Raw genomic sequence first — 26,338 nt, 5'->3', positions numbered from 1 at the left:
CTTTGACCAAACCAACCAATAAACCTCCATAAGTCATTCGGGATTTCGACATTAGCCTAAGGAAAAGTCTAGGATGTGTCTCAAATACGTGTCAATATCTACCCGCCATATTTCTGGAAGGCTTCCAAGCATTTATTGATCATTAATCACTCCGACGCGGGCATTTTTCTGAAACTTATTTAAACTAGCATTTCCTTTTAAAGTGACACTCTTATTCAATTTTAATGTATACACATGTATAACAAACATAAATTGTGAGTGATGAATCTTTAACTTCATACTAAATAATGCACTTATGGAAAATATCAATTACTGACAAGAAGATTGTAACCGTGTTATTAATAGCTGAAAACGCAAAAATATTAAATGATTAGTAATGGCATATATATAAGCTAATTTTTCAGTGTAAACGAGGTGGCGGATCCGTGGTCTAGTGGTAACACACATGACTATCAATCCAGGGGTCACAAGTTCGATTCCCTGTCGCACCAATAAAAATAATTTAACGTCCCTCCCGGAAGACGATTAGTGCTAAGAACCAGGGTAGCTCTAACCAGGGTTACATTCTGTCTGTGAACTACGCTCCAAAAACCTAAAATGACTAACAATCTTAACGGAGCTCTCGCCGAATGGGCAAGGCCCGAGTGTGAGTATAAATAAGCTTACACACCACCCCTGTAAACGAGGCCTTTGTGGACAACTACTGATATGGACAACTACTGATATATGTGTATATGATTGAAGTGCAGAGAAGAGATTGCATTTTTCTGGCATTTATTATCACTCAAAAAATAATAAAACAAGAATAGTGCCTGTTGATATATGGAAGATATTATGATAGCACATTTTTCTGACATCCAGCATCGTATCATGTTTGGTGGTTAAAAGTCAGTTGAGACTGCGTACTGTCAAGGCGGATGCATGTTTAATCACCGAACGAGATGAGAAACAGGTCGCCAGAAAAGCGTCCTATCATTATATTTCTTTTAAATGTGCATCCTTCATTCATTTTTTAACCTTATGATTTACCTACAAAACTGCAAATAAACATAAAATCTCACAGAATTCCTGTTCTGGAAATAAAACTAGTAAATCAATGACATCATAATCCTTCATGAAAACACATGAAACAGTGAAAAGGCATACGTTATTGATTCATTCGTCCATATTGTAAAAACTTTTAAATGAAATATCAGTTTTAAAACGCAGCACTCAACACATGAAATATCAGTTGTAAAATAATGCAGCACTCAACACATTAAATATCAGTTGTAAAACGCAGCACTCAACACACAAAATACGAGTTGTTAACCGCTGCACTCAACACATGGCAATAGCATAATAAGAATCAGAGAACAACAGTAGCCTTACATGGATTTTTCAGTATCATATGGTGTATTTTCACTGATAAAAAATGAACTTAACATAAATCATGTAAAACAAACTGTGATATATAACAGTGAACTTTGAACACATTAACCATTGTGATGAAAGAATATTGTCAGACATGATTTAACAAGAGCACCGCAATGAATGTCAACGCTTACCTGGTCTGGTTTTAAATTAAATAAGGGGCATTACTCAAAAATGATAAAAGACAGAGTTATGTGCCTTTGCAAACATAAGCACATACCTTTAAAAAATAAATCAAAAACAAATGAGCTTAAAATGCAATTTTAATGTAAGGAATAAATCAATATTCATGGAAAAACACATTTTTTCCATAAATTTCAATTTCTCTTTCACCTAATAGTTAAATGATGTTGTCATAGCCTGACAAAGCACAAAGCCTCATTACATGTGGGTTTTTTTTGTAAAAAAAAAAGGAATTTTGATAAATGGTCCAACGATACTTTTTATCATTATTTTAGGAGGTGTTTATTTTCTTATCACTATTAACATATTTATAACCTTGGCAATGTTTGTCTATGACAATTCCACCTAAATCATTTGTTTTAAGATATATAATCTGACCGTTATTTCTTCCATAATTTAACATTCATGATTTTTTCATGATTTAATGTCATACAATCATGTATATACTTTTCTGCTTAGCTCCTTCAAAATTTTCAGCATCCTTTCAGTGCTGACCAACTGCTCCAGACTGAATTTCACTTTTTCAAAAAGAAACCATAATTTCTAATCCAGGCGGTCTATGATTTTCCGAACAAAGAAGAGAAAGATTTAAATTTCTTATTCTTCTCGCCCAGAAGGACTTTTTGCACAGTGTCAAGGTCAGGCAGTTTGGATATTTCACCGTACGCAGCCACCGCAGGTTTTGACAACAGCATTCTGTCAGCAATGCGTTTCATGTCTTCCGCAGTTACTGCCCCTGAAAAATTAAAAGGTGAAGGTATGATTGAGTTCACATCCAGGGTCACCAATCTACGCTTTTTGAGTATCTTTTATGTAATTTCAAGAGTAAAAAGCCCCCCCCCCCCCACCCTCCTCAGGATATATGGAGCAAGTTTTAAAATATTATATAAAAAAAACTATTGAACTTCAAACGAATACAGTTGTGTAGATATATGTGTGTTAAGGAATGTGGAATTATTTTGATACAAGTTTAAGGTAAAAAAGGAAGAGTTATCATAATCAATTTAGAAAGAATTTAATTTTGAAATTCCCCAATTTGTTCAAAATCCCCCTCTAACAGGGCTGTCCCCCTTTCCCCAAAATAAGGGAGAGAAAGAGTGGCCTGACATTGAACAAGTGATTAAGTCACATGAGTTCATAAAATATTTAAAGCCATTTCTTAACCTAAGTCAAATTCTTAAAATTTTCATAGTCAAATTTAAAGAAAAATACAAGTATTTTTAATACAAAAGTATCTATAAGACATGAAAGACACATAATAAAGTTGATGCAACATTTATTTTTATCCATAATTGTGCTCATTTGACTAAGTTGATAAAAAAAAAAGACCATATGATTTGTGTACTGAGTAAAACATTATAAGCGTTATGTTTACATTTCTTAACTGGGGAATTTATGGCCCAGTTGCTATTAATTAAACAAGATATGAACGCTTGTATTATTTACATTGCTTCAAATACTCTTCAATAACCCTGTATTGTCAGTTGTCTCCGCAGTCAAGTGGTCTAAGCAGCTGTTTAAATAAAAAAAAAATTTGACAAGGCAGTTTGAGTTCAATTTGACCTTTCACAAGAATACGTTTTCTATTTGCGTAACATAAGTATGAGTGTCTGTGCATATTTCCACATTGCAGGTACCTTGTGGTTGCAATGAAAATGCCTCATTTGTTATTCATAATTACGAGATTTTCCTCGCCAAATCGCCCATGATACACAATGAAGCATAGCGCAGCAGTTTATAATGTACATACGCATATTATCTCAAGTTTCATTCAAATATCTTGAATGTTCTCTTAAACTTTGGCCAAGTTTCAATGTTTGCAAGACTACGTTAACACCACAGCTTTGACAATAACTTCATTGCTTTTCTCCGAAACAAACAAGTTTGGTTGATCAATGATTTACCTTTAGACTAATGTTCGAGCTACCATATAAAATGTTGCCAGTAATTCTGCAAACAAACTTAGTTTTTAAAATAAAAATTAACTATTATGCAAACAGGGCATACAAGCTTATTAAATAAATTAGCAAATAATAGCTATTCAAGACATATTGATAAAAAAAACTGTTTTTGTCAGCAAACATTGACATAAACTGTTCAATAGGCAGCCAGCTGAAGCAGTCCATTTTTGTTTATTGATAAACGCAGAATTGTTAAGTAAGGTTGATATTTTTGTTAACAAAACATGAAAAACATGATGTTTATTTCTTTTAGTAGACTTAAATAAAATGAATCAATCATATTTGTATGAACATAATTCGTAAAGGCCAGTATACACTAGATTACCTTGTAGAACTAAATATTGTTAATGAAATCAACATGAGAGGGCAGATATCAACACAAGTGACCAGATATAATAAAGTGGCTTGATATCAACACAAGTGGCTTGATATCAACACAAATGACCAGATATTATTACAAGTGGCTTGATATCAACACAAGTGGCTTGATATCAACACAAGTGGTTTGATATAAACACAAGAGGCTTGATATCAACACAAGAGGCTTGATATCAACACAAGAGGCTTGATATCAACACAAGTGGCTTGATATCAACACAAGTGGCTTGATATCAACACAAGTGGTTTGATATCAACACAAGTGGCTTGATATCAACACAAGTGGTTTGATATAAACACAAGTGGCTTGATATCAACACAAGTGGTTTGATATAAACACAAGAGGCTTGATATCAACACAAGTGGTTTGATATAAACACAAGTGGCTTGATATCAACACAAGTGGCTTGATATCAACACAAGCGGCTTGATATCAACACCAGTGGCCAGATATCAACACAAGTGGCTTGATATCAACACCAGTGGCCAGATATCAACATGAGTATCCAGGTACCAACACAATTAACAACATGACTGACAATATTTCAACACTAGTGACCAGATGTCAACAAGAGTGACCACATTACAACATGAGTGACCAGATATACCAATATATAAACATAATCAATATATCAACATAAACGACCAGACATCGACAGGAGTGGCCACATAAGAACATAAGGGACCAGATATCAACACAACCGACAATACATCAACATAAATGACCAGGCATATTTCCCTTCATACTTGTAAATCATTCAGTAGAATTAAATGTGTCGCCATTCGCAACCTCCAATCATTGTAAAATGTAAGGTAAAAGGATCTAAACTGTTTAAAAAGGTTAGAACTTTGATAAAGTAAGACTCTCTCATCGGCCTCTCAAAAATAACCCTTATACTAGCTTCTTAATTGGACACCAGCATTTTTTCCAACTATTAGTGAATGGGGAAAGGGCCCTTTAGAAATGTGAAAACAGCGACAAAATGCCCAAAATAATGAATTAACGATAGTATATTTCAACTAAGGAAAAAAGAAATGGTGCTTTCAGATACAGAATTTGATGAGATTAGGAATGCATTTATACATAACAATACTAGCATGAGAAAGTCGCGTGACTAGTACAGATACCAACAATATTTTTAATTTGACTGGGATTAACAAACCCAGTAAATTTCAAACTGGAAAAAAACACATAAGACTGTGAAAGATACAATGTGTAATGTGTTGTTAGTAGGGATGCAAACGAATGGCAAAATTGATATTCGAATATTCGTTGATTCTTTCGATCGAATATTCGAATATTCGATTACCAATATGAATGTGTAAGAAATGTAGTAAACAACTTTTATTGTTTGCTTTAGTAATAGCCGGGGCATTTTAACCCTTCTTCGTTGTAGCCGGTATACGCGAAGGACCCTGATTTTTCCAAACATTGGCAATGAAATTCCCCATTTACAAAAATATCGAACAAAAGCAATAGCCACTGAAAAAGGCGAAGATCGTAAATGCCTGGTTGAATGTCATGATGCACCAACGGGTCGTTCTGTAGGACGAGCGGCCTCGTTCTGGGATTGACATCTACTAAATATAACTATGAAAACACCAAACCTACTCGGAAATTAGATAAATAATAAAACGAAAATAACCCTGAATTTTGACCCATCTATTGTATAACAATGACCTAAATTGCTATTCTATACAGTTACATTTCAAAGCACGAATGTTATATCGAAACATGGAAAACAGCATATAACTAGCACATGTCATCCATATCATTACGGCGATTTGAGCAATACTGCACAGCTTAATTGACAGCCATGACACCACTTTGGTTGCCGATTCCGTTTATTATCCAATAATGGTCATTAGAATTTACCGAAAATAATTGAAAGTTGTTTGATGCCACTTGTCTTATAGCCAGTTTTTGTAAAATTACGGGTACTGTTTATAGTCTCCGACTATGTGTCCCTAATTAACATATGACGCGTGTACCGGTATAGTGTCATCACGTCACGCCTCTGGCATTTAGGGGCCAATCGTTGTAAAGACATGCTAATATATACAACAGCACAGATGTAGGAAAAAGGTTTATTATTATATTTACCAAACAAAAAGCATCGAATATTCGAATACCAATTTTGCTATTCGAATATTAAACGTTCGATCGAATATTCGAATATTCGTTTGCATCCCTAGTTGTTAGCAATGAGATACATCAGTAAGTAAGATTCAATGGGTTGTGTACACAATCATAGCAATTTATGTAAAATTTTGACAATTTTCTCTCTTTTTTTTCAATTTTATCTAATGTCTAGTCCCTTTAGAGTCAACAGAAACAAATATTATTATTTTTGGGATTGTGGATTTTGAGTCCAATTTTGGGTTAAAATGTATACTTTTTGGGATTGTGAATGGTGTCAAATTTCAGTCTCATTTTCAGTCAAAAAGAAACACTAGAAACTGACTAAAGAATGAATCATATCAACTTTCAGCTGTCTTCATAATCAAGCTGAATTAAATTTGTAGTTGTAAAATAAGAATGCTCCTCACCTATGGCATCATAGTAGTATTGTGGAGGTTTTCTATGACCCACAGATAGAACTTGACGACCAATATCTTCAAACTCTGCTGGCTTTTGTTCAAGATTCATCATCAACATCGACTGCAGCTGAACTTTGGCACGTTCCAACTCATCCTGGAGACAAAATAATAAAATAACAACAGGTTGCAAGATATGGCTTATGGAACCGGCTTATGTGCGTGCTCTCAGGTTGGAAATTTTTTCCCCACCAAAAACACTGGAAATATACTTATAATCATCAAAGGCGTCTCTGGCAAACAAAAGGGCAAAGCAGGGTGTAATAAAAAGGCACAGGGGCCAGAAAAAAGGCAGTTGGATCTCCCCCCTGCTATTGTGGCCTGCTAAAGACCTCAATTGCAATAAGGGTGTGCAAGGCATGGACCATTCATATTTGCAAGTATGTAATTTTTTATATTTACTGTACATGTTGTTTTGATTGTCCATGTTAAGCACTCATTGTGGAAATAAATCTATCCACGTATCTAGCTGAAGCACTGAGTATGTGAATTTTGGATGCCTGTTGTACCCAGGGTGTAGAAATGCATAGGGAGCCTGTGGAATTACCTGTTAATTTATGCATCCTCACCCGTATTCTTTTCCAGTTAAAAATGTTGTTGTTTTTTTAAAAAAAATTGGTCAAGTTTGTGTGTTTACATTCACTGAAAACCATGACTGTCATTGTTGAACAATATTTTATTTTATTTTTTTTTTTATTTTTTTTTTTGGGGGGGGGGGGGGGGGGTTCCTCATGTTCTATATACAATTCCACATGTGATGTCATTAGTCACACACCCCTCCGAGAATATTTTGATTTATGAATATGTGACATAAGTGTGAAACTTGATAATTTTTTCCAGCCAGAGAAAAAGTCAGAATGCAACTCACACATCTTTGGTTATATTTTGGTCAAAAACTAGTACACTACATTATCAAATGATGCCCTATTATTTGTAAGCATGAGGTAACAGTCATGCAAATAAAAGAAGTTTGGGCCTATTTAATCAAAACTGAGATAATTTCATCTAAGTTATGTATTTTCATTCATTTAGTTTAAATATTAATAATCAGCAAGTCAAAAACAGTATACAGTCAAACGATAGCAAAATTATATAGGGTCACCTTGGGATCTGGCCAATTCATCAATTTTTCCTTATTGTCTTCACCATTATCAAATGTGAAGGTCGCAAATTTATTAATAAAATGGAACAAAGAGACTTGTTAAAATGCTAGTAGAAACAAAAGCAGTTGTTTACACAAGTCATGATAAGTTATTTAATTTATAAACCAGTCAATATTGCATACATCTTCATCAATTTTTGTGACTGCTTCATGAAAAAGCTAGCGGTCCATGTATCTTCGATTAAGATTTCCAATTTTATTTCCTACCATTATTTTTACTTTCCCGATCAGGCTGACAGGAAATATTTCTAACTAGCCCGTCGGGAATTTGACCTGCCCCTGGCTAAAGAGGAGGTTGTTATTTTAAAGACAGTAAATGTACACTGTTATTGAGTAGAACACCAAAATGCCCAAATTTTTCAAAGAATCTAAAGTCCCTTATAACAGAATCAAACTCGGCACAATATTATTGCTTCGGTTTAATTTGTGTAATATCATTTTAAAGAAGTATGTTTATTTATGGAAGATAGTTCAACTATAATCACAGTAGACTAGGGTTTCAGTTTGTGTAAAATCAAGTAGAAGTATTTTATTGGGCTAAACAAATAAATAAACTAAAGCTTGTTAAGTTTCACTCTGAAGAATCTTAGATATTTTGGGAAATTGGGGCCCAAGGCTCTGAAGTAAAACACATTCTTCACTTACCATATTCATGTTACCAGACGTGTTGACCAACTCTTCACCAATTACTTGGACCAAATCTCGTACCTTAAAGGTAAGATTTTATACTTAATGTCGCTATGAGGAACAAGAAATATATATGAGCTTTATAGAGCTTTTTATAGCGATGAACATATATACAGTTAAAAATTCTCATATGTATTTATATGCGATTAAGAGCCATTTACAATTCCTGAGGGAAACATTATAATCATGAACAACACTCTAAGTTGGGATCAATCCCCAGACCCTCTGATCCAAGGTCTGATTATGCTAACTGTTCATTCATTGCCAGTGATAGATGTAAATATAGCAGTGTTTGTGTAAACGGAGCAAGTTAGTTAAACTTCATTTCGCCCAATCTTCACCAACAGCTATACAATAATGGGTGAGAGAGGTCTTCCAATTCTTGTGGTGGTAAAGGTGTCTACCTCTCACCCATGAGGCTGTTCAATCTACTGCTGTCTTCTCAAATGAAGATACCAGGACAAGGCGAAAACTTATTGAGTTTATTTCTACCGTTCATAGCATGAATATTTAAACTCAGTAAAATACGTCTAAACCAAAAAGGACACCAGGGGCAGTGATTATGAACAGTCTCAAGTCTGAGTTCAGACTCAAGACTCATTATGACAAAACTCAATTTCATTGTAACTTTACTTCTAGCAAAGCATTGATGGTGAAATTTGCTAAAATATACTACTATTTGAGTGTTGTACTGTTTTTTTACATATATTTTTGTAAGAGAAATGGAATCAATATGATTTTTTGTTCCTTCATAAAAAAAGCTTTTCTGACTGAGAGTCTAGACTTGGACTTGAGACAGTTCGTAATCATGGCCCCTGAACTGAGCAATTGACCTGAGTCGCCAATGCAATCAAACAATCAGTTGATCAAAAACAGGTTTATATTTAATGAATACAAACAAGTGCATGGTTGCATTTCCCAATGGATGAACTAATGGTCTCAACAAGTTGCAGTAATTGCTTCGCTGTTTAATTGACTTTCTCTTTCTATAATGCTTTGAAATGTCAATAAAATAACGATAACCATGAAATTTAGGACAATTTTGCCAACTTACAGACTTCGAAATCAACATTTATCCACAATGGCGGAGAGGGCCATTTTCCAATGCTGTTATAATTTGTGGCACAACCCAATTGTATAATAATAATAGTTGTCGAATTAGTTTGTATGATGTGCGTATAATATATATACACAATAAAATACAATTAAACTAATTATCCACAATAGATACGATTCATTTCTTACCTTTGAGGGATGAGAGCTTGCGTATATGTAGAAAAGTCCTGTATCTTCAAACACCTGGTTAAACGCTGTGGCATTCTCAATCCAGTGATGTCTGAAACAGATGATTTCAGCCCTAGTATTATACAGTATGGCAATTTTAAGAGCTATAGGATATTTGTTCAAAACACATGGATGCAGTAACATCCCCTCAACATTGTCATAGTTTGTTGAACATGTGATAAATCTTGTTAAACAAAAGACTAAAAATTATTTATTTTCAAACTGGCAATGGCATTCTAAATTTGTCAAATTCTATTACAAAATTAAAGATTGGTTATGTTAATTTACGTTTGCTTCATTTAAATATATCTTAAAAGAGCTGTCACAGGAACATTACAAATGACTCTAATTTGGCCTTATTAGATTGCTAGATAATTGACCTTTTAATGTGACTTTGACCTTCACTTTGACCTTCGAGGCAAGAGCATGAATGTTATGCATGACACTCCTTCCCAAGCTGCTGTATATATCTGTGAAAATTACATGTACCTATAGAATGCCTTAAATAAAAGGTATACCATTCTGTGATTTTTTTTGGAATTATTTTTACCGCCTTTGCCTTTTAAATTGGGAAAAAAAGTTGACTTTGGGAAAAATACAAAATCAGGCCAAAATAGCTAATATAATGGTAAGTATACATGTTCTAACTTTTTTACGCATACATTATGCTGTGAAAGAGTAAGAATTGTCAAGATTTTGTTTGTATTTCAAGAAATTCATTGCTTTTTTTTATTCATTAACATAATCTACATTAATCAAATTGGCAAAAAAATATAAAATTTTGGGGAAAATGGACATTTTTTCACAAGGGGAAACAGCCTTTAGAAGGCAGTAAATTGCACCAAAAAAATCACTGCCACTACAGTATGTGTCACACAGCAAACACTGCCACTACAGTATGTGTCACACAGCAAACACTGCCACTACAGTATGTGTCACACAGCAAACACTGCCACTACAGTATGTGTCACACAGCAAACACTGCCACTACAGTATGTGTCACACAGCAAACACTGCCACTACAGTATGTGTCACACAGCAAACAGTCATAAATGGGACTTCTGTACCTGTTCAATACATTCAAGTACAATCGTGAGTACATCCCTTTTCCTGGCCCCCCAGCTGAGAAGGACCCGCCCCCTCCTAGCAGCATGTTGAGGACACAAAAGGGGACAAAATCAGGGTCGTTAGGGGAGCAGCTCTCTAGACCAAGGGTAATATGGGCGAGGTCCGGCATCGGCATAGCTGAGAGGTTTAGTTCTGATAGGTCTGCTTGCTCCTGAAGGTAAGAATAAGATAATATACTAGTCAAATGAAATGAGGATAAGCAATTATATCACGCCTCCAACATAAATGACGCAATGCCATTGGTCCAGGACTCGGTGACCCCATATTTTCCATATTGGTTCACCAAATTTATATTGTAAAATGTCTGCCCTCGGACTTAAGACTGTTCCTTATCATGGCCCTAGGCCTCCTGTTTATTAACCTAGGAATTCATATCTTCCCTTGCCTGGTTTTAAATACATGACTTTTCAATTTTTCAATCTTACATGCCTGTATATAATGAAGACAACACACAAGATATAACCACCATACATGTACATACCTTCACAAGCCCTCCAGTATATTGAGCGATGGATTCATCTCTTCCCTTGCCGGGCTCAACAAGACTCGAGTCTTCAATCCAGATGGGCTTCTTCTCCACAAATTGCCTCTGTACCTGTGGTGTTAGAAAAATACCGAATTTAACTATAGATAATACATACTATATACCAGGTGAAAACACAAGATACTGTGTTTAGTATTTAGGAAGAAGAAAGCAAATTTGAAACAATTTTTCCATGTCTGCTGTATTGAGCAGACAGATTCCATCACTGGCAGTTGGCAATGTCTGTCTCTTTTCTGTCTCAATTGCGATCTTTCACTGAACAAATATATGTCCACTGAATTTTTCTTTTCTGATAAAGGGGCATAACCCATCAAATACTTCACTGAGAGAAACAGAACTAGTTACATCCCTTGTTGACATTAAAAAAGTTGACTTACGATTTTTTTCTATAGATATGCCACTAAATACTGATTTCTTAATGCCAAGGGTGCCAGTGCCTTTTATATTCAGGTTGTCCGGTTAGCAAAATCGCTCCTCACCTAGGCAACCCGGGTTCGATTCCTGGCTTGGGTGCATGTGAGTTTGGTTTGTGGTCACCAAGCCGGACAGGTGGGTTTGGTACTCTGGTTTCCCCCACAGCACAAGACCACACTCTCGCTTAACACAGTGCCAAAAAGACTGATTTATATAATGTTGTGGTAACTTGTTTCACAATTGTTGCAAAAAAAAAAAGAAAAAAAAAAAGTTTAAACTAAATTTAAGACAATAGCCATTACTATGGATGCAAACGAATGGCAAAATTGATATTCAAATATTCGGTAATTCTTTCGAACGAACATTCGAATATTCGATTACCAAACTACATCTTTTGAAAATTGAAGTAAACTATTATAATATTCGCTAAAGTAATAGCCGGGACATTTTAGTTCTACTTTGTCGTAACCACTACGTACGGGGGACCCCAAATTTCACCAAATGAGCCTCTGAAATTCCTCATTTCAGAAAGACAAAAAAGGAATACATTATGAACAAAGGATTTTTTAAATTTATACTCCTTTGCCTTCATATTTGTAAACAACATGAACTTAGATGGATTTCTTGTCAATTGGTGTTATACGCCAATGGAGGGTCTATCCGTAGGACAAGCAGCCTCGTTCTGGGATTGACCTCTACTAAAAAAAAACTATGGAAAAACCAAACCAACCCGGGAACTAGTCCTTAATTGGTAGAGGCATTTAAATTTACCGAAAATAATTGGATTTTTGTGTCACTTGTCTTACAGCCAGTTAATTTACGGGTCTTTTTATAGTACCCGACGATATGTCCCTAAATGACATATGACGCGTGTATAGTGTATTGTCATTATATTCACACCTCTGGCATTATGGGACACTCGTAAAAACAAGACAAACGAATTTTAAATACAACAACAGAGTTGTAGGCAAAATATTTATTCAACAAAAAATCATCGAATATTCGAATACTGATTTTGACATTCGAATACCAAACGTTTGATCAAATATTCGAATATTTGTTTGCATCCCTAGTCATTACACATTACGCATAAAAGCAATAGTGAATACAATAGCATTATCACCAATCTATTAAAATGTTTTATTCCAACTTGTTCAAACACCAGAATCATTATTCTTAAACTATACAATTTTAAAAAGGCAAGTATATTACCATTTCTAGAAGAGATTCATGTTCAATGCCAACTGCGGCAATCACCATTCTCTTTGGATCATAGAACCCGTTCATAAATGTGTACAGTGTCTGCGGTGTGATCAAGCCCAGATTTTCCACGGGACATATCTTTGGTAGACCCAGTGAATTATTTCTGTATGCTGCCTGAAATAAATAGTTCCTTCTTTTTTAACTATTTCCAACACTGGTAATTTATAAGTAAAAATACATACGTTGCACACAAAATTGAATGTCCCAATAACAAATCAGTGTCCATTTAAGACAATTGTTTTAATCTTACTTTTTATAATAAAAGTAGATTGGTCTAGGTCAAGCATTCAGACATTCTTGTAACAGAATAAACGTTAATACATTATATTTTTTGACAACGATACAATGTTAAACATGAGATATGAATCTTTATAGCTCAATGAGCTATTTCCTACATCTTAATTCTAATTATTTTGTTAAACTTGTACAGTATACAAATTTAATATCTACAGTCAAAACACATGACTTTTTAAAGTCACATATTTCAAGGACAGGACAATGGCACACTGATTCAAAAGTAACAAATTCATAAGACAAAAATATGTTCCACAAAAACAATCAGGGTCGTCTATTGGTCTAGGGCAACCTACCACGAAAGTCCTGATTCAAACCTTGCTCAAGTTATTGTGCAGACAAAGTTTTGTAACGGACAGAAACACTGATGGACCAACAATAGGAATACTAAATGCCACCCTTTGATTGCAATAAGAATTGTTCCTTTCCACTAATCATATTTTCATTTACATTAATTTAACAATCTGTGAAATTTAACAATCTGTGAAATTTAACAATCTGTGAAATTTTACAATCTGTGAATTTTAACAATCTGTGAAATTTTACAATCTCTGAAATTTAACAATCTCTGAAATTTAACAATCTGTAAAGATATTTAAAGATTAAATAAAAACCTGGGTGGGTTTAAAAAAAAGTTCAGCTCACCGCAAAGACCATCTCATTCAATAGAACATCAGGCTGAAGTGTCATTCTCAGTGATTCTATCTCAAACTGAATGGTCTGGCGTATCAACTCCAACTGCAAATACAGAGAAACTGATAGTGGTTTTATGGTATATGCCTCTGCCTCTTATGAAAGAAGTTTTTTGTGTTTGATCCCAGCTAAAGGTACTTTATCATGACCCGACAAAAATGGATCTTTGTACTGGTTTCTATCCTGGAAATAGACCCGAGCACAATTCTGGAAATAGACCCGAGCACAATTCTATAACCTATCGGCTTTTGTCACCATCTTGCTAAAGAACTTAGTATAAAGTTACTGACTTAGTCGTTTTGGACCGAAACTACAAAAAAAAATAGAAAATTTCGGACCGATTTTTTTTACACTTTTTGAAACTGAAATCGGTCTGGCTTGGTCAAAATCTGTCCAGACCGGCAAATTGCCGGTTTTTAGAAGCCCTGGTATAAACAATGGGAGGATACCTGACCTGTATATCATGAACAGCAGAATTGAGATGTTTATTTTCAAATTAATATCCTGCTTGTGTGTTTTTTTAAAACTACAAGTGACTTTCCTGGTTGTGTACTTAAAAGCGAAACATTTTGGTTTGAATAAGTTTTTATTTAAAAGATTAATAAAATGTATGTTTAATTAGTTCAGTTTTTAGTCTACATGTAATTACGTTGTCATTCCTGTATACTCTTGATACACAAACTATCCAAAACCTAAAAATCATACATTTGCAACAGTTTCTTTAATTTTGTTGCCTTAATTAGGTTTGTTATCTAAATTTGGCAGTAGGACAAATTAAAGCTCTTAGACTTGAAACAGGACAAGTTAAAGCCCTAAATTGGCAAAAGAACAAGTTAAAGCTCTAAAATAGGAAACAGGACAATTTAAAGCTCTAAAATTTGAAACAGGACAATTTAAAGCCCTTAATTGGCAACAGGACAATTTAAAGCCCTTAATTGGCAACAGGACAGTTTAAAGCCCTAAATTGACAAGATAAAGCTCAAAGTTTGTCAACAAAACAAGTAAAAGCTCTAAACTTGTCAACTGTAAAATTGACAACAAGACAAGATAGAGCTCTAAATTTGACAGCAAGACAAGATAAAGCTCTAAGTTTGGCAACAAGACAAGATAGAGCTCTTAAATTGGAGAAAAGTTCACCCTTGCATCAGATTAGCTAGACTATAAACATGCAACATACATCATTTGCTAGGCCACTGTTTAATGGCAGACAGAGAAAGATGAACGTCCATACCTGTTGCTCTTCTATAATGGGCCTGTGGACTGCCTCTGACAGAATTTTTAAGGCTGTATCTACTCCAGTCGCGTCTACAGTAGTGGCATAAATCGACACGTCCCTAGAAACAATATACAGATGTAAGACCATGAGTGTTTGGACAGATAGTGGCTTACATGCTTGAAGGAAAAGGAATAAACATTTATAAAAATGTAACACTTCTCCATTAAAAGCAGGACAAATTTGACATTTTTTTAAAATAACATGACCAGTCTTAATGCAATCATTATACAATGTCCAATCAATATTCTGTAAGTACAGATGGGATTGTTGATTAGTTTAACCCTTAGGCTGCTGATGGCAATTTTAAAGGCTTTGCAAACAGCTTGGAACCAGACCAGACACCGAGTAACTCGGCGCCTGGTCTGGTTCCAAGCTGTTTGCCATTCAGTCAATATATCCCCTAAGTTTTAAGTAAATTGAAAGAAATTTAGAATAAACCAGACGACATTTTTGAGCAGACGACAATTTACCCAGCATGCAAAGGGTTAAAGGGGCTTCAAGGCCTTCCAAAGTGCAAAACCTCAAAATTCAATAAAAATTGATATTTTTAAACATTTTTAGATTTTGTCCTTTAACAACTTATGGGCTGTAGAAGGCCTTTAATTCCTTATTGTTCGTCATTTTTGGGAAGACAAAAGAAAAATCTTGTTTTTAAAGATCCAAAAGCAATACTTCAAATCACCTGGTAGTCTGGCAATCCATGATGCCACCAACACTCTCCAGGGCCTGGTTAACTTCATCCCGACCTGCAAACTCCACACTTTTCTGCAAAACATTCAAGTATTATCACACTTATGTCAGTGTACAGTAATAGCTATTGATTTTTCTTATATTAATTGTAACCCAATGTGCTGCAGCAATTAAATTGTGTACCAGTGTACTCGATGGTCTAAATTGTACAGTGTTTAAATTAGAAGCCAGTTTGACACCTTGTAAAAATGGTAAGCCAGTGTGATGCACAGTTTAAATCGTAAGCCAGTGTGACACAGTGTTTAAATCGTAAGCCAGTGTGACGCAGTGTTTTAATTGTAAGCCAGTGACGCAGTGTTTAAATTGTAAGCCAGTGTGACACACAGTTTAACTTGTAAGTTAGTGTGACGCAGTGTTTAAATTGTAAGCCAGTGTGACACACAGTTTTAATTGTAAGCCAGTGTGACACAGTGTTTAAATTGTAAGCCAGTGTGACGCAGTGTTTAAATTGTTAGCCAGTGTGACGCAGTGTTTAAATTGTAAGCCAGTGTGACGCAGTGTTTACATTGTAAGCCAGTGTGACCCAGTGTTTTAATTGTAAGCCAGTGACGCAGTGTTTAAATTGTAAGCCAGTGTGACGCAGTGTTTAAATTGTAAGCCAGTGTGACACTGTGTTTAAATTGTAAGCCAGTGTGACGCAGTGTTTAAATTGTAAGCCAGTGTGACGCAGTGTTTAAATTGTAAGCCAGTGTGACGCAGTGTTTAAATTGTAAGCCAGTGTGACGCAGTGTTTAAATTGTAAGCCATTGACGCAGTGTTTAAATTGTAAGCCAGTGTGAGGCACAGTTTAAATTGTAAGCCAGTGTGACGCAGTGTTTAAATTGTAAGCCAGTGTGACGCAGTGTTTAATTGTAAGTCAGTGTGACGCAGTGTTTAAATTGTAAGCCAGTGTGACGGAGTGTTTAAATTGTAAGCCAGTGTGAGGCACAGTTTTAATTGTAAGCCAGTGTGACGCAGTCCAACTATGCGAGGGTGGATTGCGCAGTATAAATCTAGTCACTCCAAGCTTACACGCGTGCCCTCAGGTTAGATTTTTCTATCTGTACCGGAAACACATGTTTAAGATGGAATCTAAATACCATGACTGAGCAAACTGATAAAAAAAATTACCTGAAAAGCCAACTTTTCGAGGAAGTGGTTAATTCCACTTGGATAATTCACCTCAAACCTTGAGCCAGACTCTATTAGGACTGAAAGTAAAAATCCATAATTATTATATGACAATATATATGGTTAAATATATAAACCACCTTAAAGCTGCTCTTATTGACCACAGTGAAAGGGACTCGTTCACATTTCATATGTTTAGACTTCATAGGTTTAGACATCAATAAAATATAATTTTGTGTGAAATGTCAACAAAAGGGTTGTTACCATAATGAAGCGCCATCAAAAATTCAAATTAGAGCACTATTATTAATGATTTTTAAAAAATGTGACAGAAAAGGCTGTAAGTAAGGAAAGCTTTCTTTTCTTTATATTAAAATATTTCAGGCTTGGATTTACAAATTTCTGCTCAAATAAGTTTCTTCCAATTATCGTTTGGTGTAAAATAATTTAATTTGAACAAGGCTTTGAATTGCTGCCTACATAAATTCTGTGAGAGAGTCCATTTAACAGAATGATAGACCTGTTTTTCTAAATCAGCCTCCACATAACTCATTATTGCTTTAAAAAGAGTGATGGGCCTTTCTTCACACATGGCCATGTATTGCCATCATTAAGTCGTTTACTAAGTATCTTGTGAATGATCATGAATAAATTTTGAGTTAAAGCCAAACGATTAGGTTATTGGGAGACTGCCTTCATGTTATGACACTATTTCAAAGTTGCTTTTTTCATAAAAAGAAAGACAAAGATAGAAATAAATCAGTCATGTACCGATCATATAGTTTATAACTTTTTTGTTCTAATAAAGTGCATCACTCGGAGCTCCCTGGCCATTTTTATTGAAAACAACCACAGATGTTTGCCCGTACTTCAGTTGAAGAAGTTCGTAATTTTTTAATTACATCATTATTTAGATTTAGTGTTTTAGCTTGTATTTATTGATCTAAGTTTTAATTGATTGCCCGTGAAGTGTATTATTGCAATTATAATCAAGACTCCCAAGAGTTTAAGTCATTAAGTTTAACTGCTAAATTAAATTACTATGCGACCTACATGTACTTGCAGCGGACTTAAACACACCAATTTCTGAGTATGTAACCCATCCATATACATCCGAGGATGTTTTCGATAAAAATGGCCAAGGAGTTCCGAGTAAAAGTGGAATAATTTCAACAAATTTAAATCCGGTCTCAGTTTTTTGTTGTATCCAATTACCTCCAACTGTGCATGAAGTACCAAATTTCTGAAGGGAGGCAACTTTTAATCCGTTGTCCAGTGTTGTTATCTGCAATAGAGTAGTGAAGCATAACGGATGTCTATTCTCAATATGATAAACAATAAGGTATATCCAGACTTCCCTACTTCTAAGGTAGACAAGTGAGTAAACCATCTTAAATCTCAATATCACATTGATCAACAAATCAAGAACTTCCACCTCCCCTCTCTGCTTTGGCAAGTGTTTTTGTTTATATTAAAACAGCACTCTCACAGATTGACCGTTTTGACATCTTTATTTTATTTATTGTCTTTGAAAGAGCCAATTTTTGTGTAAATGTGTGGAAACCAGTCATATAAGACTGTTAAAAAATATCAGATCACAATTTTTCAACACTTAAAGAAAAATGAAATTTTCGGCAGTTTTTCAATCAATTGAGATCAGTTCTATTACTCTAATACTCTGAATTAAAGGCACTGCATGATGCCAACATCAGCTTATTCTGATACTTTAAAAAAAGAAGACAAAACTGTCTATCCGTGAGAGTGCAGCTTTAACAAGTTGAATGAAAAATAATCAGGAGTCCTTTTTGCCCGTTCCAATGAGGGATTTTAGTTGTCACTTCAATAATCTTAAATCTGTATAAATGTCAAAAACAACAACACATTGATTTTATTTACTTTCTCAACTTTTGGTTCATTTAAAAATGGCTAAAGTTAATTACACTTAAATATATAGCTTAGCAAAATAATGATACTATGGCACTTGAAAGATAATTTCTTGACTCAAAGCTTAAAAAGGTATTTTTATTAAATAGCCAAAAAACATCTTCCATCTTTTACAAAATATATGCAAATGATAGCAGATCTTTCAAAAAAGTAATCTAATTCAGCCAAATTCAGCATATGTGCTCTGTTTAAACGAAATCTTACAATGGAATGAAGATTTACAGTTGTGACTTCTGAGCTTGTTTCTGTAGCCTTTGAATAAATATTCAAACTGTTTGTAAACAAGAGCCTAGGGTTCGCGATAATGAAAGGTCTATCATCTGAGTATAGACTCAAGACTCAAAAAAGCACTTTCATAAAATTACAAATATCATCTTTATTCCATTTACTTTACAAAAAATAATATCTGTTTTAACTAGTAATACAATTCAGCACATTTCAGTATCAATACTCTACTAGAAGAAAAGTTACAGTGAAATGAAGATTTGCATTTTTGCCACTTGACAACTCAGACTTGAGATTGGTTAAAATGATGACCCAAGGGCCAGTAATCATAAAACATCTTAAGTAATTTCCAAACCTAAATCTGTTTCCTAATTCATGCATAAGACTGTCACACTGATATGATATCTTGATTATGTCAAAAAGGCTTCCTTTTCAAAGACTTTAATCAAAGTTCAATCTTTTATGTAAAACAACAACAACAACACTTAAAATCTTTAAAAATGACAATGAAGATTTTCGGAAATCAACATATAAAAGGAAATGAATACCGGCCAAGAAGACCAAAAGTCTTAGACTACCTGAACTTGAACTGGACTAATAGTCTATATGGTTATGAGTCTGACAGACTAAGGTTCAAAAGTGAAACAATTAAGTGGATGAATTATATACATCGAAATTGTAAACAATATTGTCTTTCTTTATTGAAATGCTTATTCAACAAATTAATCTTATTTTGCTAACAGTCATTGAAAGCATGTCCAACATTGTTGGCCTACTGAGATTTTTTTTATTCAAACAGCTTAAATTTTAGCTCAGGGAACAAATTACCTTTGTTTCATGACTGACACTATCTTTGGTGGCAAATTTTGGAAGTATGAAGTTTGGCAGAGGCTTTGTTAGCGGTGTGGATAGGACACTGTCACTGCTGGGTTTACTGCTGAAGTCTTTTCTGCCAATTCTCCTTGAGGAAAAAGTAATAATAAATATCTATAATATAGTGTTATCTAATTTGGTTATTCAGGAAGGTTGGATTGTTGAGTACCATTATATATAAAGTCTCAAGTTTCAATGTAATATTTTTTTTATAAATGATGTATTTGCTGAGTTAATGACTTAAAGTTGCTTACATTCAAAACCAAGGTGTGATGCAAGGGTGAGTTGTCAGAGCCTTTTTACCCTTTTCTGCTAGAGCCACTCACCCTGTTATTTTACCCCGATTACAACGCAAGGCCTCACTCTGTTTTTTTTTAACCCGAATTAGAGCGCAAGGGCTCACCCTGTTTTTTTTTAACCCAATTAGAGCGCAAAGGCCTCACCCTGTTTTTTTTACTCCAAACAGAGTGATATATTTAGAGTGTTATTGATATTTTATGACATTTCCAAATTGTTTGTGAAAGAACACTGAGAATTTTTCCCAAAACTTAAAGCCCTTTTTTCTTCATAAAAAGTGATAGCCTTGCCCTTGTATACTGGTAAAAGGGCCCTGGTAGTAAAGCTCTCCTAAGTCTACCTGATTGCTTGAATATTCAAGCTAAAATTATAATTTGAATCAGTAAAGTAATAACACTGATTCAAAGATTAATAGAATTGCTGATGATTGGTACCTTTACGGATTATCAATACAACTAGAAATTTCCTGATTACGAATCAAAATAATGATGCAATGAAGTTACCAAATTTTATAAATTCAAAAATGGAGATTTGTTCTAATGAGTTATAAAGAATTATTTATTTTGCATTTAGTCTTCTCAGGCTACAATTAATTACTGTGTCATATCTTACAACGATGGAAACAAGAAAAATAAGTTTAAAGTGAACACAGTCACGAAAATAAGTGACATCTGAGTTAAACCTTCGGTGCATACAACTTGGCGATCATAATCAAGTAAATCTTAATTCGAAATAGGTATTTCAGTACGCAAATACAACGTGGTACTTTTAAAAGTAAAACAAATGTATACACCTGCTGGATTTACGACAACCTTGGCCAACAAAATGCCTAACCATGGACGCCGCCATCTTTGTTTAAAGGATACATACTACCATTAATTTTGATGGATTGTCAAACTGTGGCCGGACAGTAGAAATGAAATGCACGTGTACTTTTTTCATTAACCTTCTTTGTTTTCATTCGCACAGACCACTTATAAACCATTGTTTATAGATGCGTGGTAGACGTCATCATCCAAAAACATATACCATTAAAATGCTTCAATAAATGTTTTATTCTTATTTTGTCAATCAACCGACCGACCGACCGACCGACCGACCGACCGGCCTGCCTGCCTGCCTGCCTGCCTGCCTGCCTGCCTGCCTGCCTGCCTGCCTGCCTGCCTGCCTGCCTGCCTGCCTGCCTGCCTGCCTGCCTGCCTGCCTGCCTGCCTGCCTCCCTCCCTCACCTACCTAACCTACCTAACCTACCTACCTAGCAACCTACCAACCTATCAATCAATCAATCAATCAATCAATCAATCAATCAATCAATCAATCAATCAATCAATCAATCAACCATCCAACGAACGAACGCTCGAACGCTCGAACGAACGAACGAACGAACGAACGAACGAACGAACGAACAAACAAACAAACAAACAAACAAATAAATAAATAGCCAACCAACCAATCAACCAAACTCATCAGCCAATCAATCAATAAATAAATTGGTATTTCATTCAATCAATCAATCTGCTAGTTTTCCGAAAAAAAAACACGAACAAATGATTCGTTTCAAATTTGGAAGTGTATCACTGGCGAAGATTTATTGTTCGGCATATTGGATATTCATTCCTCCCTAAAGGACCGTTTGAACAGTAAGCGATCTTCGGTTCTATAAGATCCATCTAGCAACGGGGTTAAAATGAGTACGGATTAAACAAAGATTATGCTATTAATCGTCTAGTTAATCTTCAATACGTTAACAAAGACATATGTTTATGCCCAGCGATGAAGTATTTTTAATGTTTAAGCATGCCAAAGGCCTTATAGTGGGCAGTGGATGTGGAATTTAATGAAAATTAAAGATACTGTGAAAATTGCTACAATTGACAGTTAAGAAAGTGAAAAAATGATAAATGGATTGCAATTAAGTTTCTATTTTTGTGATAACGATTTACGGAAAGATAGAAAACTCTTTAATTCGGATTTATTACAAGTGTGAGCTCGAACCGTGTTGGATGATCTCATTTTTTTTGCACTAATTTTTAGAGGTTTAAATTAAATTGACGTTTTCAAACTTTCATTTTCACCGTCGTAATATCTAACGAACAAACGTCAAAATGCCGTTCGAAACTGGCGGGAAAGGCGATCCTATGCACGTCACACACAAGTACGTGCTGAACAATGACATACGCTACTTGTATAGCGGTTATCCGTTACGTTACACGGGCCGCGAGGAACCCGATTATCCGAATTTTGACATGCTACGTTTAGCGCGGGAAAGTTCGGATCTTAAACGGCGGACGCTCCAGATTTCCCGCTTCCGTGACCAAGACCCCTTTATGCTGCCGCGGGCACCGGCGTTTCGGGACTATAGCCGCCACATGGTGAACGGAATCGTTGACAGACTATTAAGCCCGAGTCGGTCGCCGAGATCAAGCCGGTCTAGTGTATTAGGCAAAACGTCCGAGGATAGGCGGTGCGTCTCACAGCTTCGGGAACCGCTCAAGAAAGAGATGTTTCCAAGTTACCGCTCGCTGTCACCGGAACAAGTGAAAACGGTTTCAAGTAGACTCTACCACACGCACACGCACATGTCCAACTTAAAGAAACGAGATCCCGAGTGGGTTCGCGCCACTTTGCCGATCATGAAAAATGCGCCAGATCCGGATAACATACGAAGTAAACCGAATAAGATGCACACGAACCCGTGGAACACTACCGGAATGCCCATTGTTGACACGTGATGACGTCATCGTTTAGGATGATTACATTATTTTTATTTGGACGCTTGGCTAAGGACTTTCATTAAGCTTATTATACCCGATTCATCGTTTACGTAACATTGGAAATAGGTGTGCATCGCATGTTGAGGGTCAAATTAGTGCTAACTGAATTAACTGCCTTTGACGTATTTCAGTCCTGAGAGTGAAGTTTAGCGTATGTTAAAGGCCTAGTTTAAGGAATGTTTGGCATGACGATCCCCTGCTGTGCATCTTCTGCTAATTGCACTGATCTCACAGTAGGGGCCAATTTCCTGTTTATTTGTTTGTTGGCTCACGGCCAGTTAGGGTCCATTTCTATAATAAAATCCCTTAAACTGCACAGCAGGATATTCAGATCTGAGATCTAATAAGACAATTAGGCATTTAGATTAAGACCAACACACAAACATTGTGTAATTGTGTACAATAGGTTTGTGGGGGGGGGGGGGGGGCATTTATACGAGGATTAAACTAGGCCTTTAACCAAATTTTCCCAAAGACGTGATAATCACACCATTAAGCGCTGTTAACGTTTATTGTGTAAATTTGTACTGGAAATCTAAAATCTAAATGTAGATGAGAACATATTTTATCGCAAACTTTGAATTGTTCGATACAATATATAATTAAATTTACCACGATTATGGGTGGTTTTGCAAACAAATGAATAGCCCGTTATATACTTAAATACTTCATATTATTTGGTAAACCAAACATTAGTTTTATTCAAAGTCTGCTGGTGTGTTAAAATGTGTGTGTTTTGTCTGTAAAGAAACAAATATGCAAATATTTGGAAACTGCTAATGATCTATTGATGCGCATCAACTCTTATTCTGCAATTGTTGTCTTTTTATCTTGTTTAACTGTATGTTTTATTTTGTTTGTAAATTAAAGGACATATAACTGCCTTAATTTTCAAAGACTTTTACAGCAAAACTTTGTTGGTCGTAGGTTTATTTTTGTGCCGTAAGACCATTTTACATAGAAATCATGCTTGATTTTTATATGCTTAGAGTTATATTAGTTGTATCAATTTGCAAATCTAGTCGTACGACTATTCACATACGAAGAATGGCTGATTTTCATTAATTAGTTGTACCAATTTGTGAATCTAGTCGTACGACTATTCACATACGAATGATGGCTGATTTTCATTAATTAGTTGTACCAATTTGTGAATCTAGTCGTACGACTATTCACATAAGAATGATGGCTGATGTTCATCAAATAGTTGTAACAATTTGTAAATCTAGTCGTACGACTATTCACATACGAATAATAGCTGATTTTTACCAATGCGTTGTACAAATTTGTGAATCTAGTCGTACGACCATTCACAGAAAAAGAACGAATGGCTTTAATTTCGGTACAATTTAGATTGTGAATGAGTTACATTCGTTTTTCACTTAGACATAGCTTTATTGGTCGCCTTTTATGTAATAAGACAACGATACAACTGTATGGAAATCAATTCAAGACGATTCGTACGACTTTTGTTATTTCAGATTAACTTGAAATTGTTCAACAAGTGTTGCATGTTTTTAGTGCACGTATTTGATTGGACAGACGGACACATGAAAGTATGGAAGTACCGAAACGTTCGGTATGGTGTTTGGGATATATAAGTACATATTATAGAAGTTGCTTCTGTTTTTAAGTTATTTTATAGTTTAATCGTATATAAGATAACAAATAAAGAGCTTAAGCTTATGTTTTTAAGTTATATTATTACTTGAATCGTATGTAATCAGAAATAAAGATTTTGATATGAAATTTAAATTCCGTTAAGAAATACAACTGCAATAAGAACTTTTCTCGTACACCAGGGGTCGTATTTGTAAAGCATCTTCGTGAAAAAGATCAACTATTGGACAAAATGATGTTTTTATATCCGATATATAAAAATAAGCAAGAAATTATCAAGATAATAAAGGCATGTGGATAAATTTGATGAAATATGGAGGGTATTCAAAACATTCAGGGTTAAAAATTGGGAATAAAATCACTAAGTTGAAAGTTTTCACTGAACGGCCCAAGAGCAATGATGCTAAACGTACCTCCGGGTCCACGGGAGGGGACGGGGGGTGGGGGGCACAGCCAGCGCTAAAAAGTTTACTTTTTATTTCAATATAGGAAAACAGTTTTAAATACGCCCAAGATGCACCATTTCGGACTATAAATTGTTAAAATTTTCTTTGGTGAGTTACCCAAAAACCCCTGTCAGCACTCAGTTCGACTAAATTTATTTTGGTTCCGAGGGAGAGGCGAACGTCAAAAAGTTACGCCCCTAAATTACACCCCCTCTAACATCAAATCCTGAATCCGCCCCTGATACTTGCATTCCATTTATCATTGTCGATCCTCTGATGAACGAGAATGGCACTTTAAGCCTAAATGTAATGAGTATTTTAGTTTAAGGAGATATCTTGTAAACTGTTATTCAGCAAATATATCTCTTACCTCAGAACAGAGGCTTCTTTTTAAACAATCATAAATTTTGAGACAGAATAACTTATTGGATTATTCCCCTCCGTTAGAGTACTATGTTGACAGATGTACACGAAAATTAAAGTATATAATTCAAATGGATTGCAGATTTGTATTTGTTCTGCTTTCCCATGGGCCCAACTAGATATCAAAATAAATATTTGTTCTCACACACACGGATTTCATAAGACAATTAGTTTGTTTTCCGTAGCAATAACATGATTCAGCAGTATAATAATCTTATCTTATGTATTATAGTTCTTTAAAGTACGGAATGCCGTTAGGGCCATCGCCTATGAATGTTTGATCTGAAACGCGATACTCGATAGTACGATGATGAAAACGCGAAAACACGAAACTACGACGGTGAAAACGCGACAGTACGATGATGAGAACGCGACAGAATGATAACGAAAACGCGATAATACGACAGTAAGATGATGATAATGCGATAAACTATCGTCTTTTCACCATCGTACTTTCGCGGTTTTACCATCGTAATATCGTGATTTCGCGTTTTCATCATCGTACTATCGTACTGTCGCGTTTTCATCATCGTACAATAGCGTTTTCATCATCGTACTGTCGCGTTTTCAACATCGTAGTTTCGTGATTTCGCGTTTT

At 35.1% G+C, this 26,338-nt stretch overlaps 2 protein-coding genes across 3 annotated transcripts; one reads left to right on the top strand and one right to left on the bottom strand.

The window, feature by feature from the left end:
* Positions 1-743: 743 nt before the first annotated feature.
* LOC128224876 (mitochondrial-processing peptidase subunit alpha-like) lies at positions 744-21,332 on the bottom strand. Of its 2 annotated transcripts, none has more exons than XM_052934967.1 (14): positions 21,271-21,332; positions 20,136-20,268; positions 18,354-18,423; positions 17,139-17,218; positions 15,961-16,043; positions 15,234-15,336; positions 13,955-14,047; positions 12,965-13,129; positions 11,276-11,389; positions 10,734-10,945; positions 9,628-9,718; positions 8,341-8,403; positions 6,486-6,630; positions 744-2,332 (listed from the first exon to the last, which is right to left on the bottom strand). In XM_052934967.1, exons 1-14 carry the CDS (start codon positions 21,324-21,326, stop codon positions 2,154-2,156), a joined length of 1,587 nt encoding a protein of 528 aa, XP_052790927.1. In that variant the 5' UTR covers positions 21,327-21,332; the 3' UTR covers positions 744-2,153. The 2 variants fall into 2 exon arrangements, with proteins under 2 accessions (XP_052790927.1, XP_052790928.1); XM_052934968.1 differs by having other exon boundaries at positions 20,136-20,265; positions 21,271-21,325.
* Positions 21,333-22,151: 819 nt separating this feature from the next.
* LOC128224472 (uncharacterized) lies at positions 22,152-24,937 on the top strand. The gene has a single exon (XM_052934316.1). It carries the CDS (start codon positions 22,583-22,585, stop codon positions 23,207-23,209), a length of 627 nt encoding a protein of 208 aa, XP_052790276.1. The 5' UTR covers positions 22,152-22,582; the 3' UTR covers positions 23,210-24,937.
* Positions 24,938-26,338: the final 1,401 nt, after the last annotated feature.

The sequence above is a fragment of the Mya arenaria genome, chromosome 17, assembly GCF_026914265.1.
Source record: "Mya arenaria isolate MELC-2E11 chromosome 17, ASM2691426v1".
In the NCBI taxonomy this organism is placed as follows: Eukaryota; Metazoa; Mollusca; class Bivalvia; order Myida; family Myidae; genus Mya; species Mya arenaria.
This window is presented reverse-complemented; position numbering and strand designations above follow the sequence as displayed.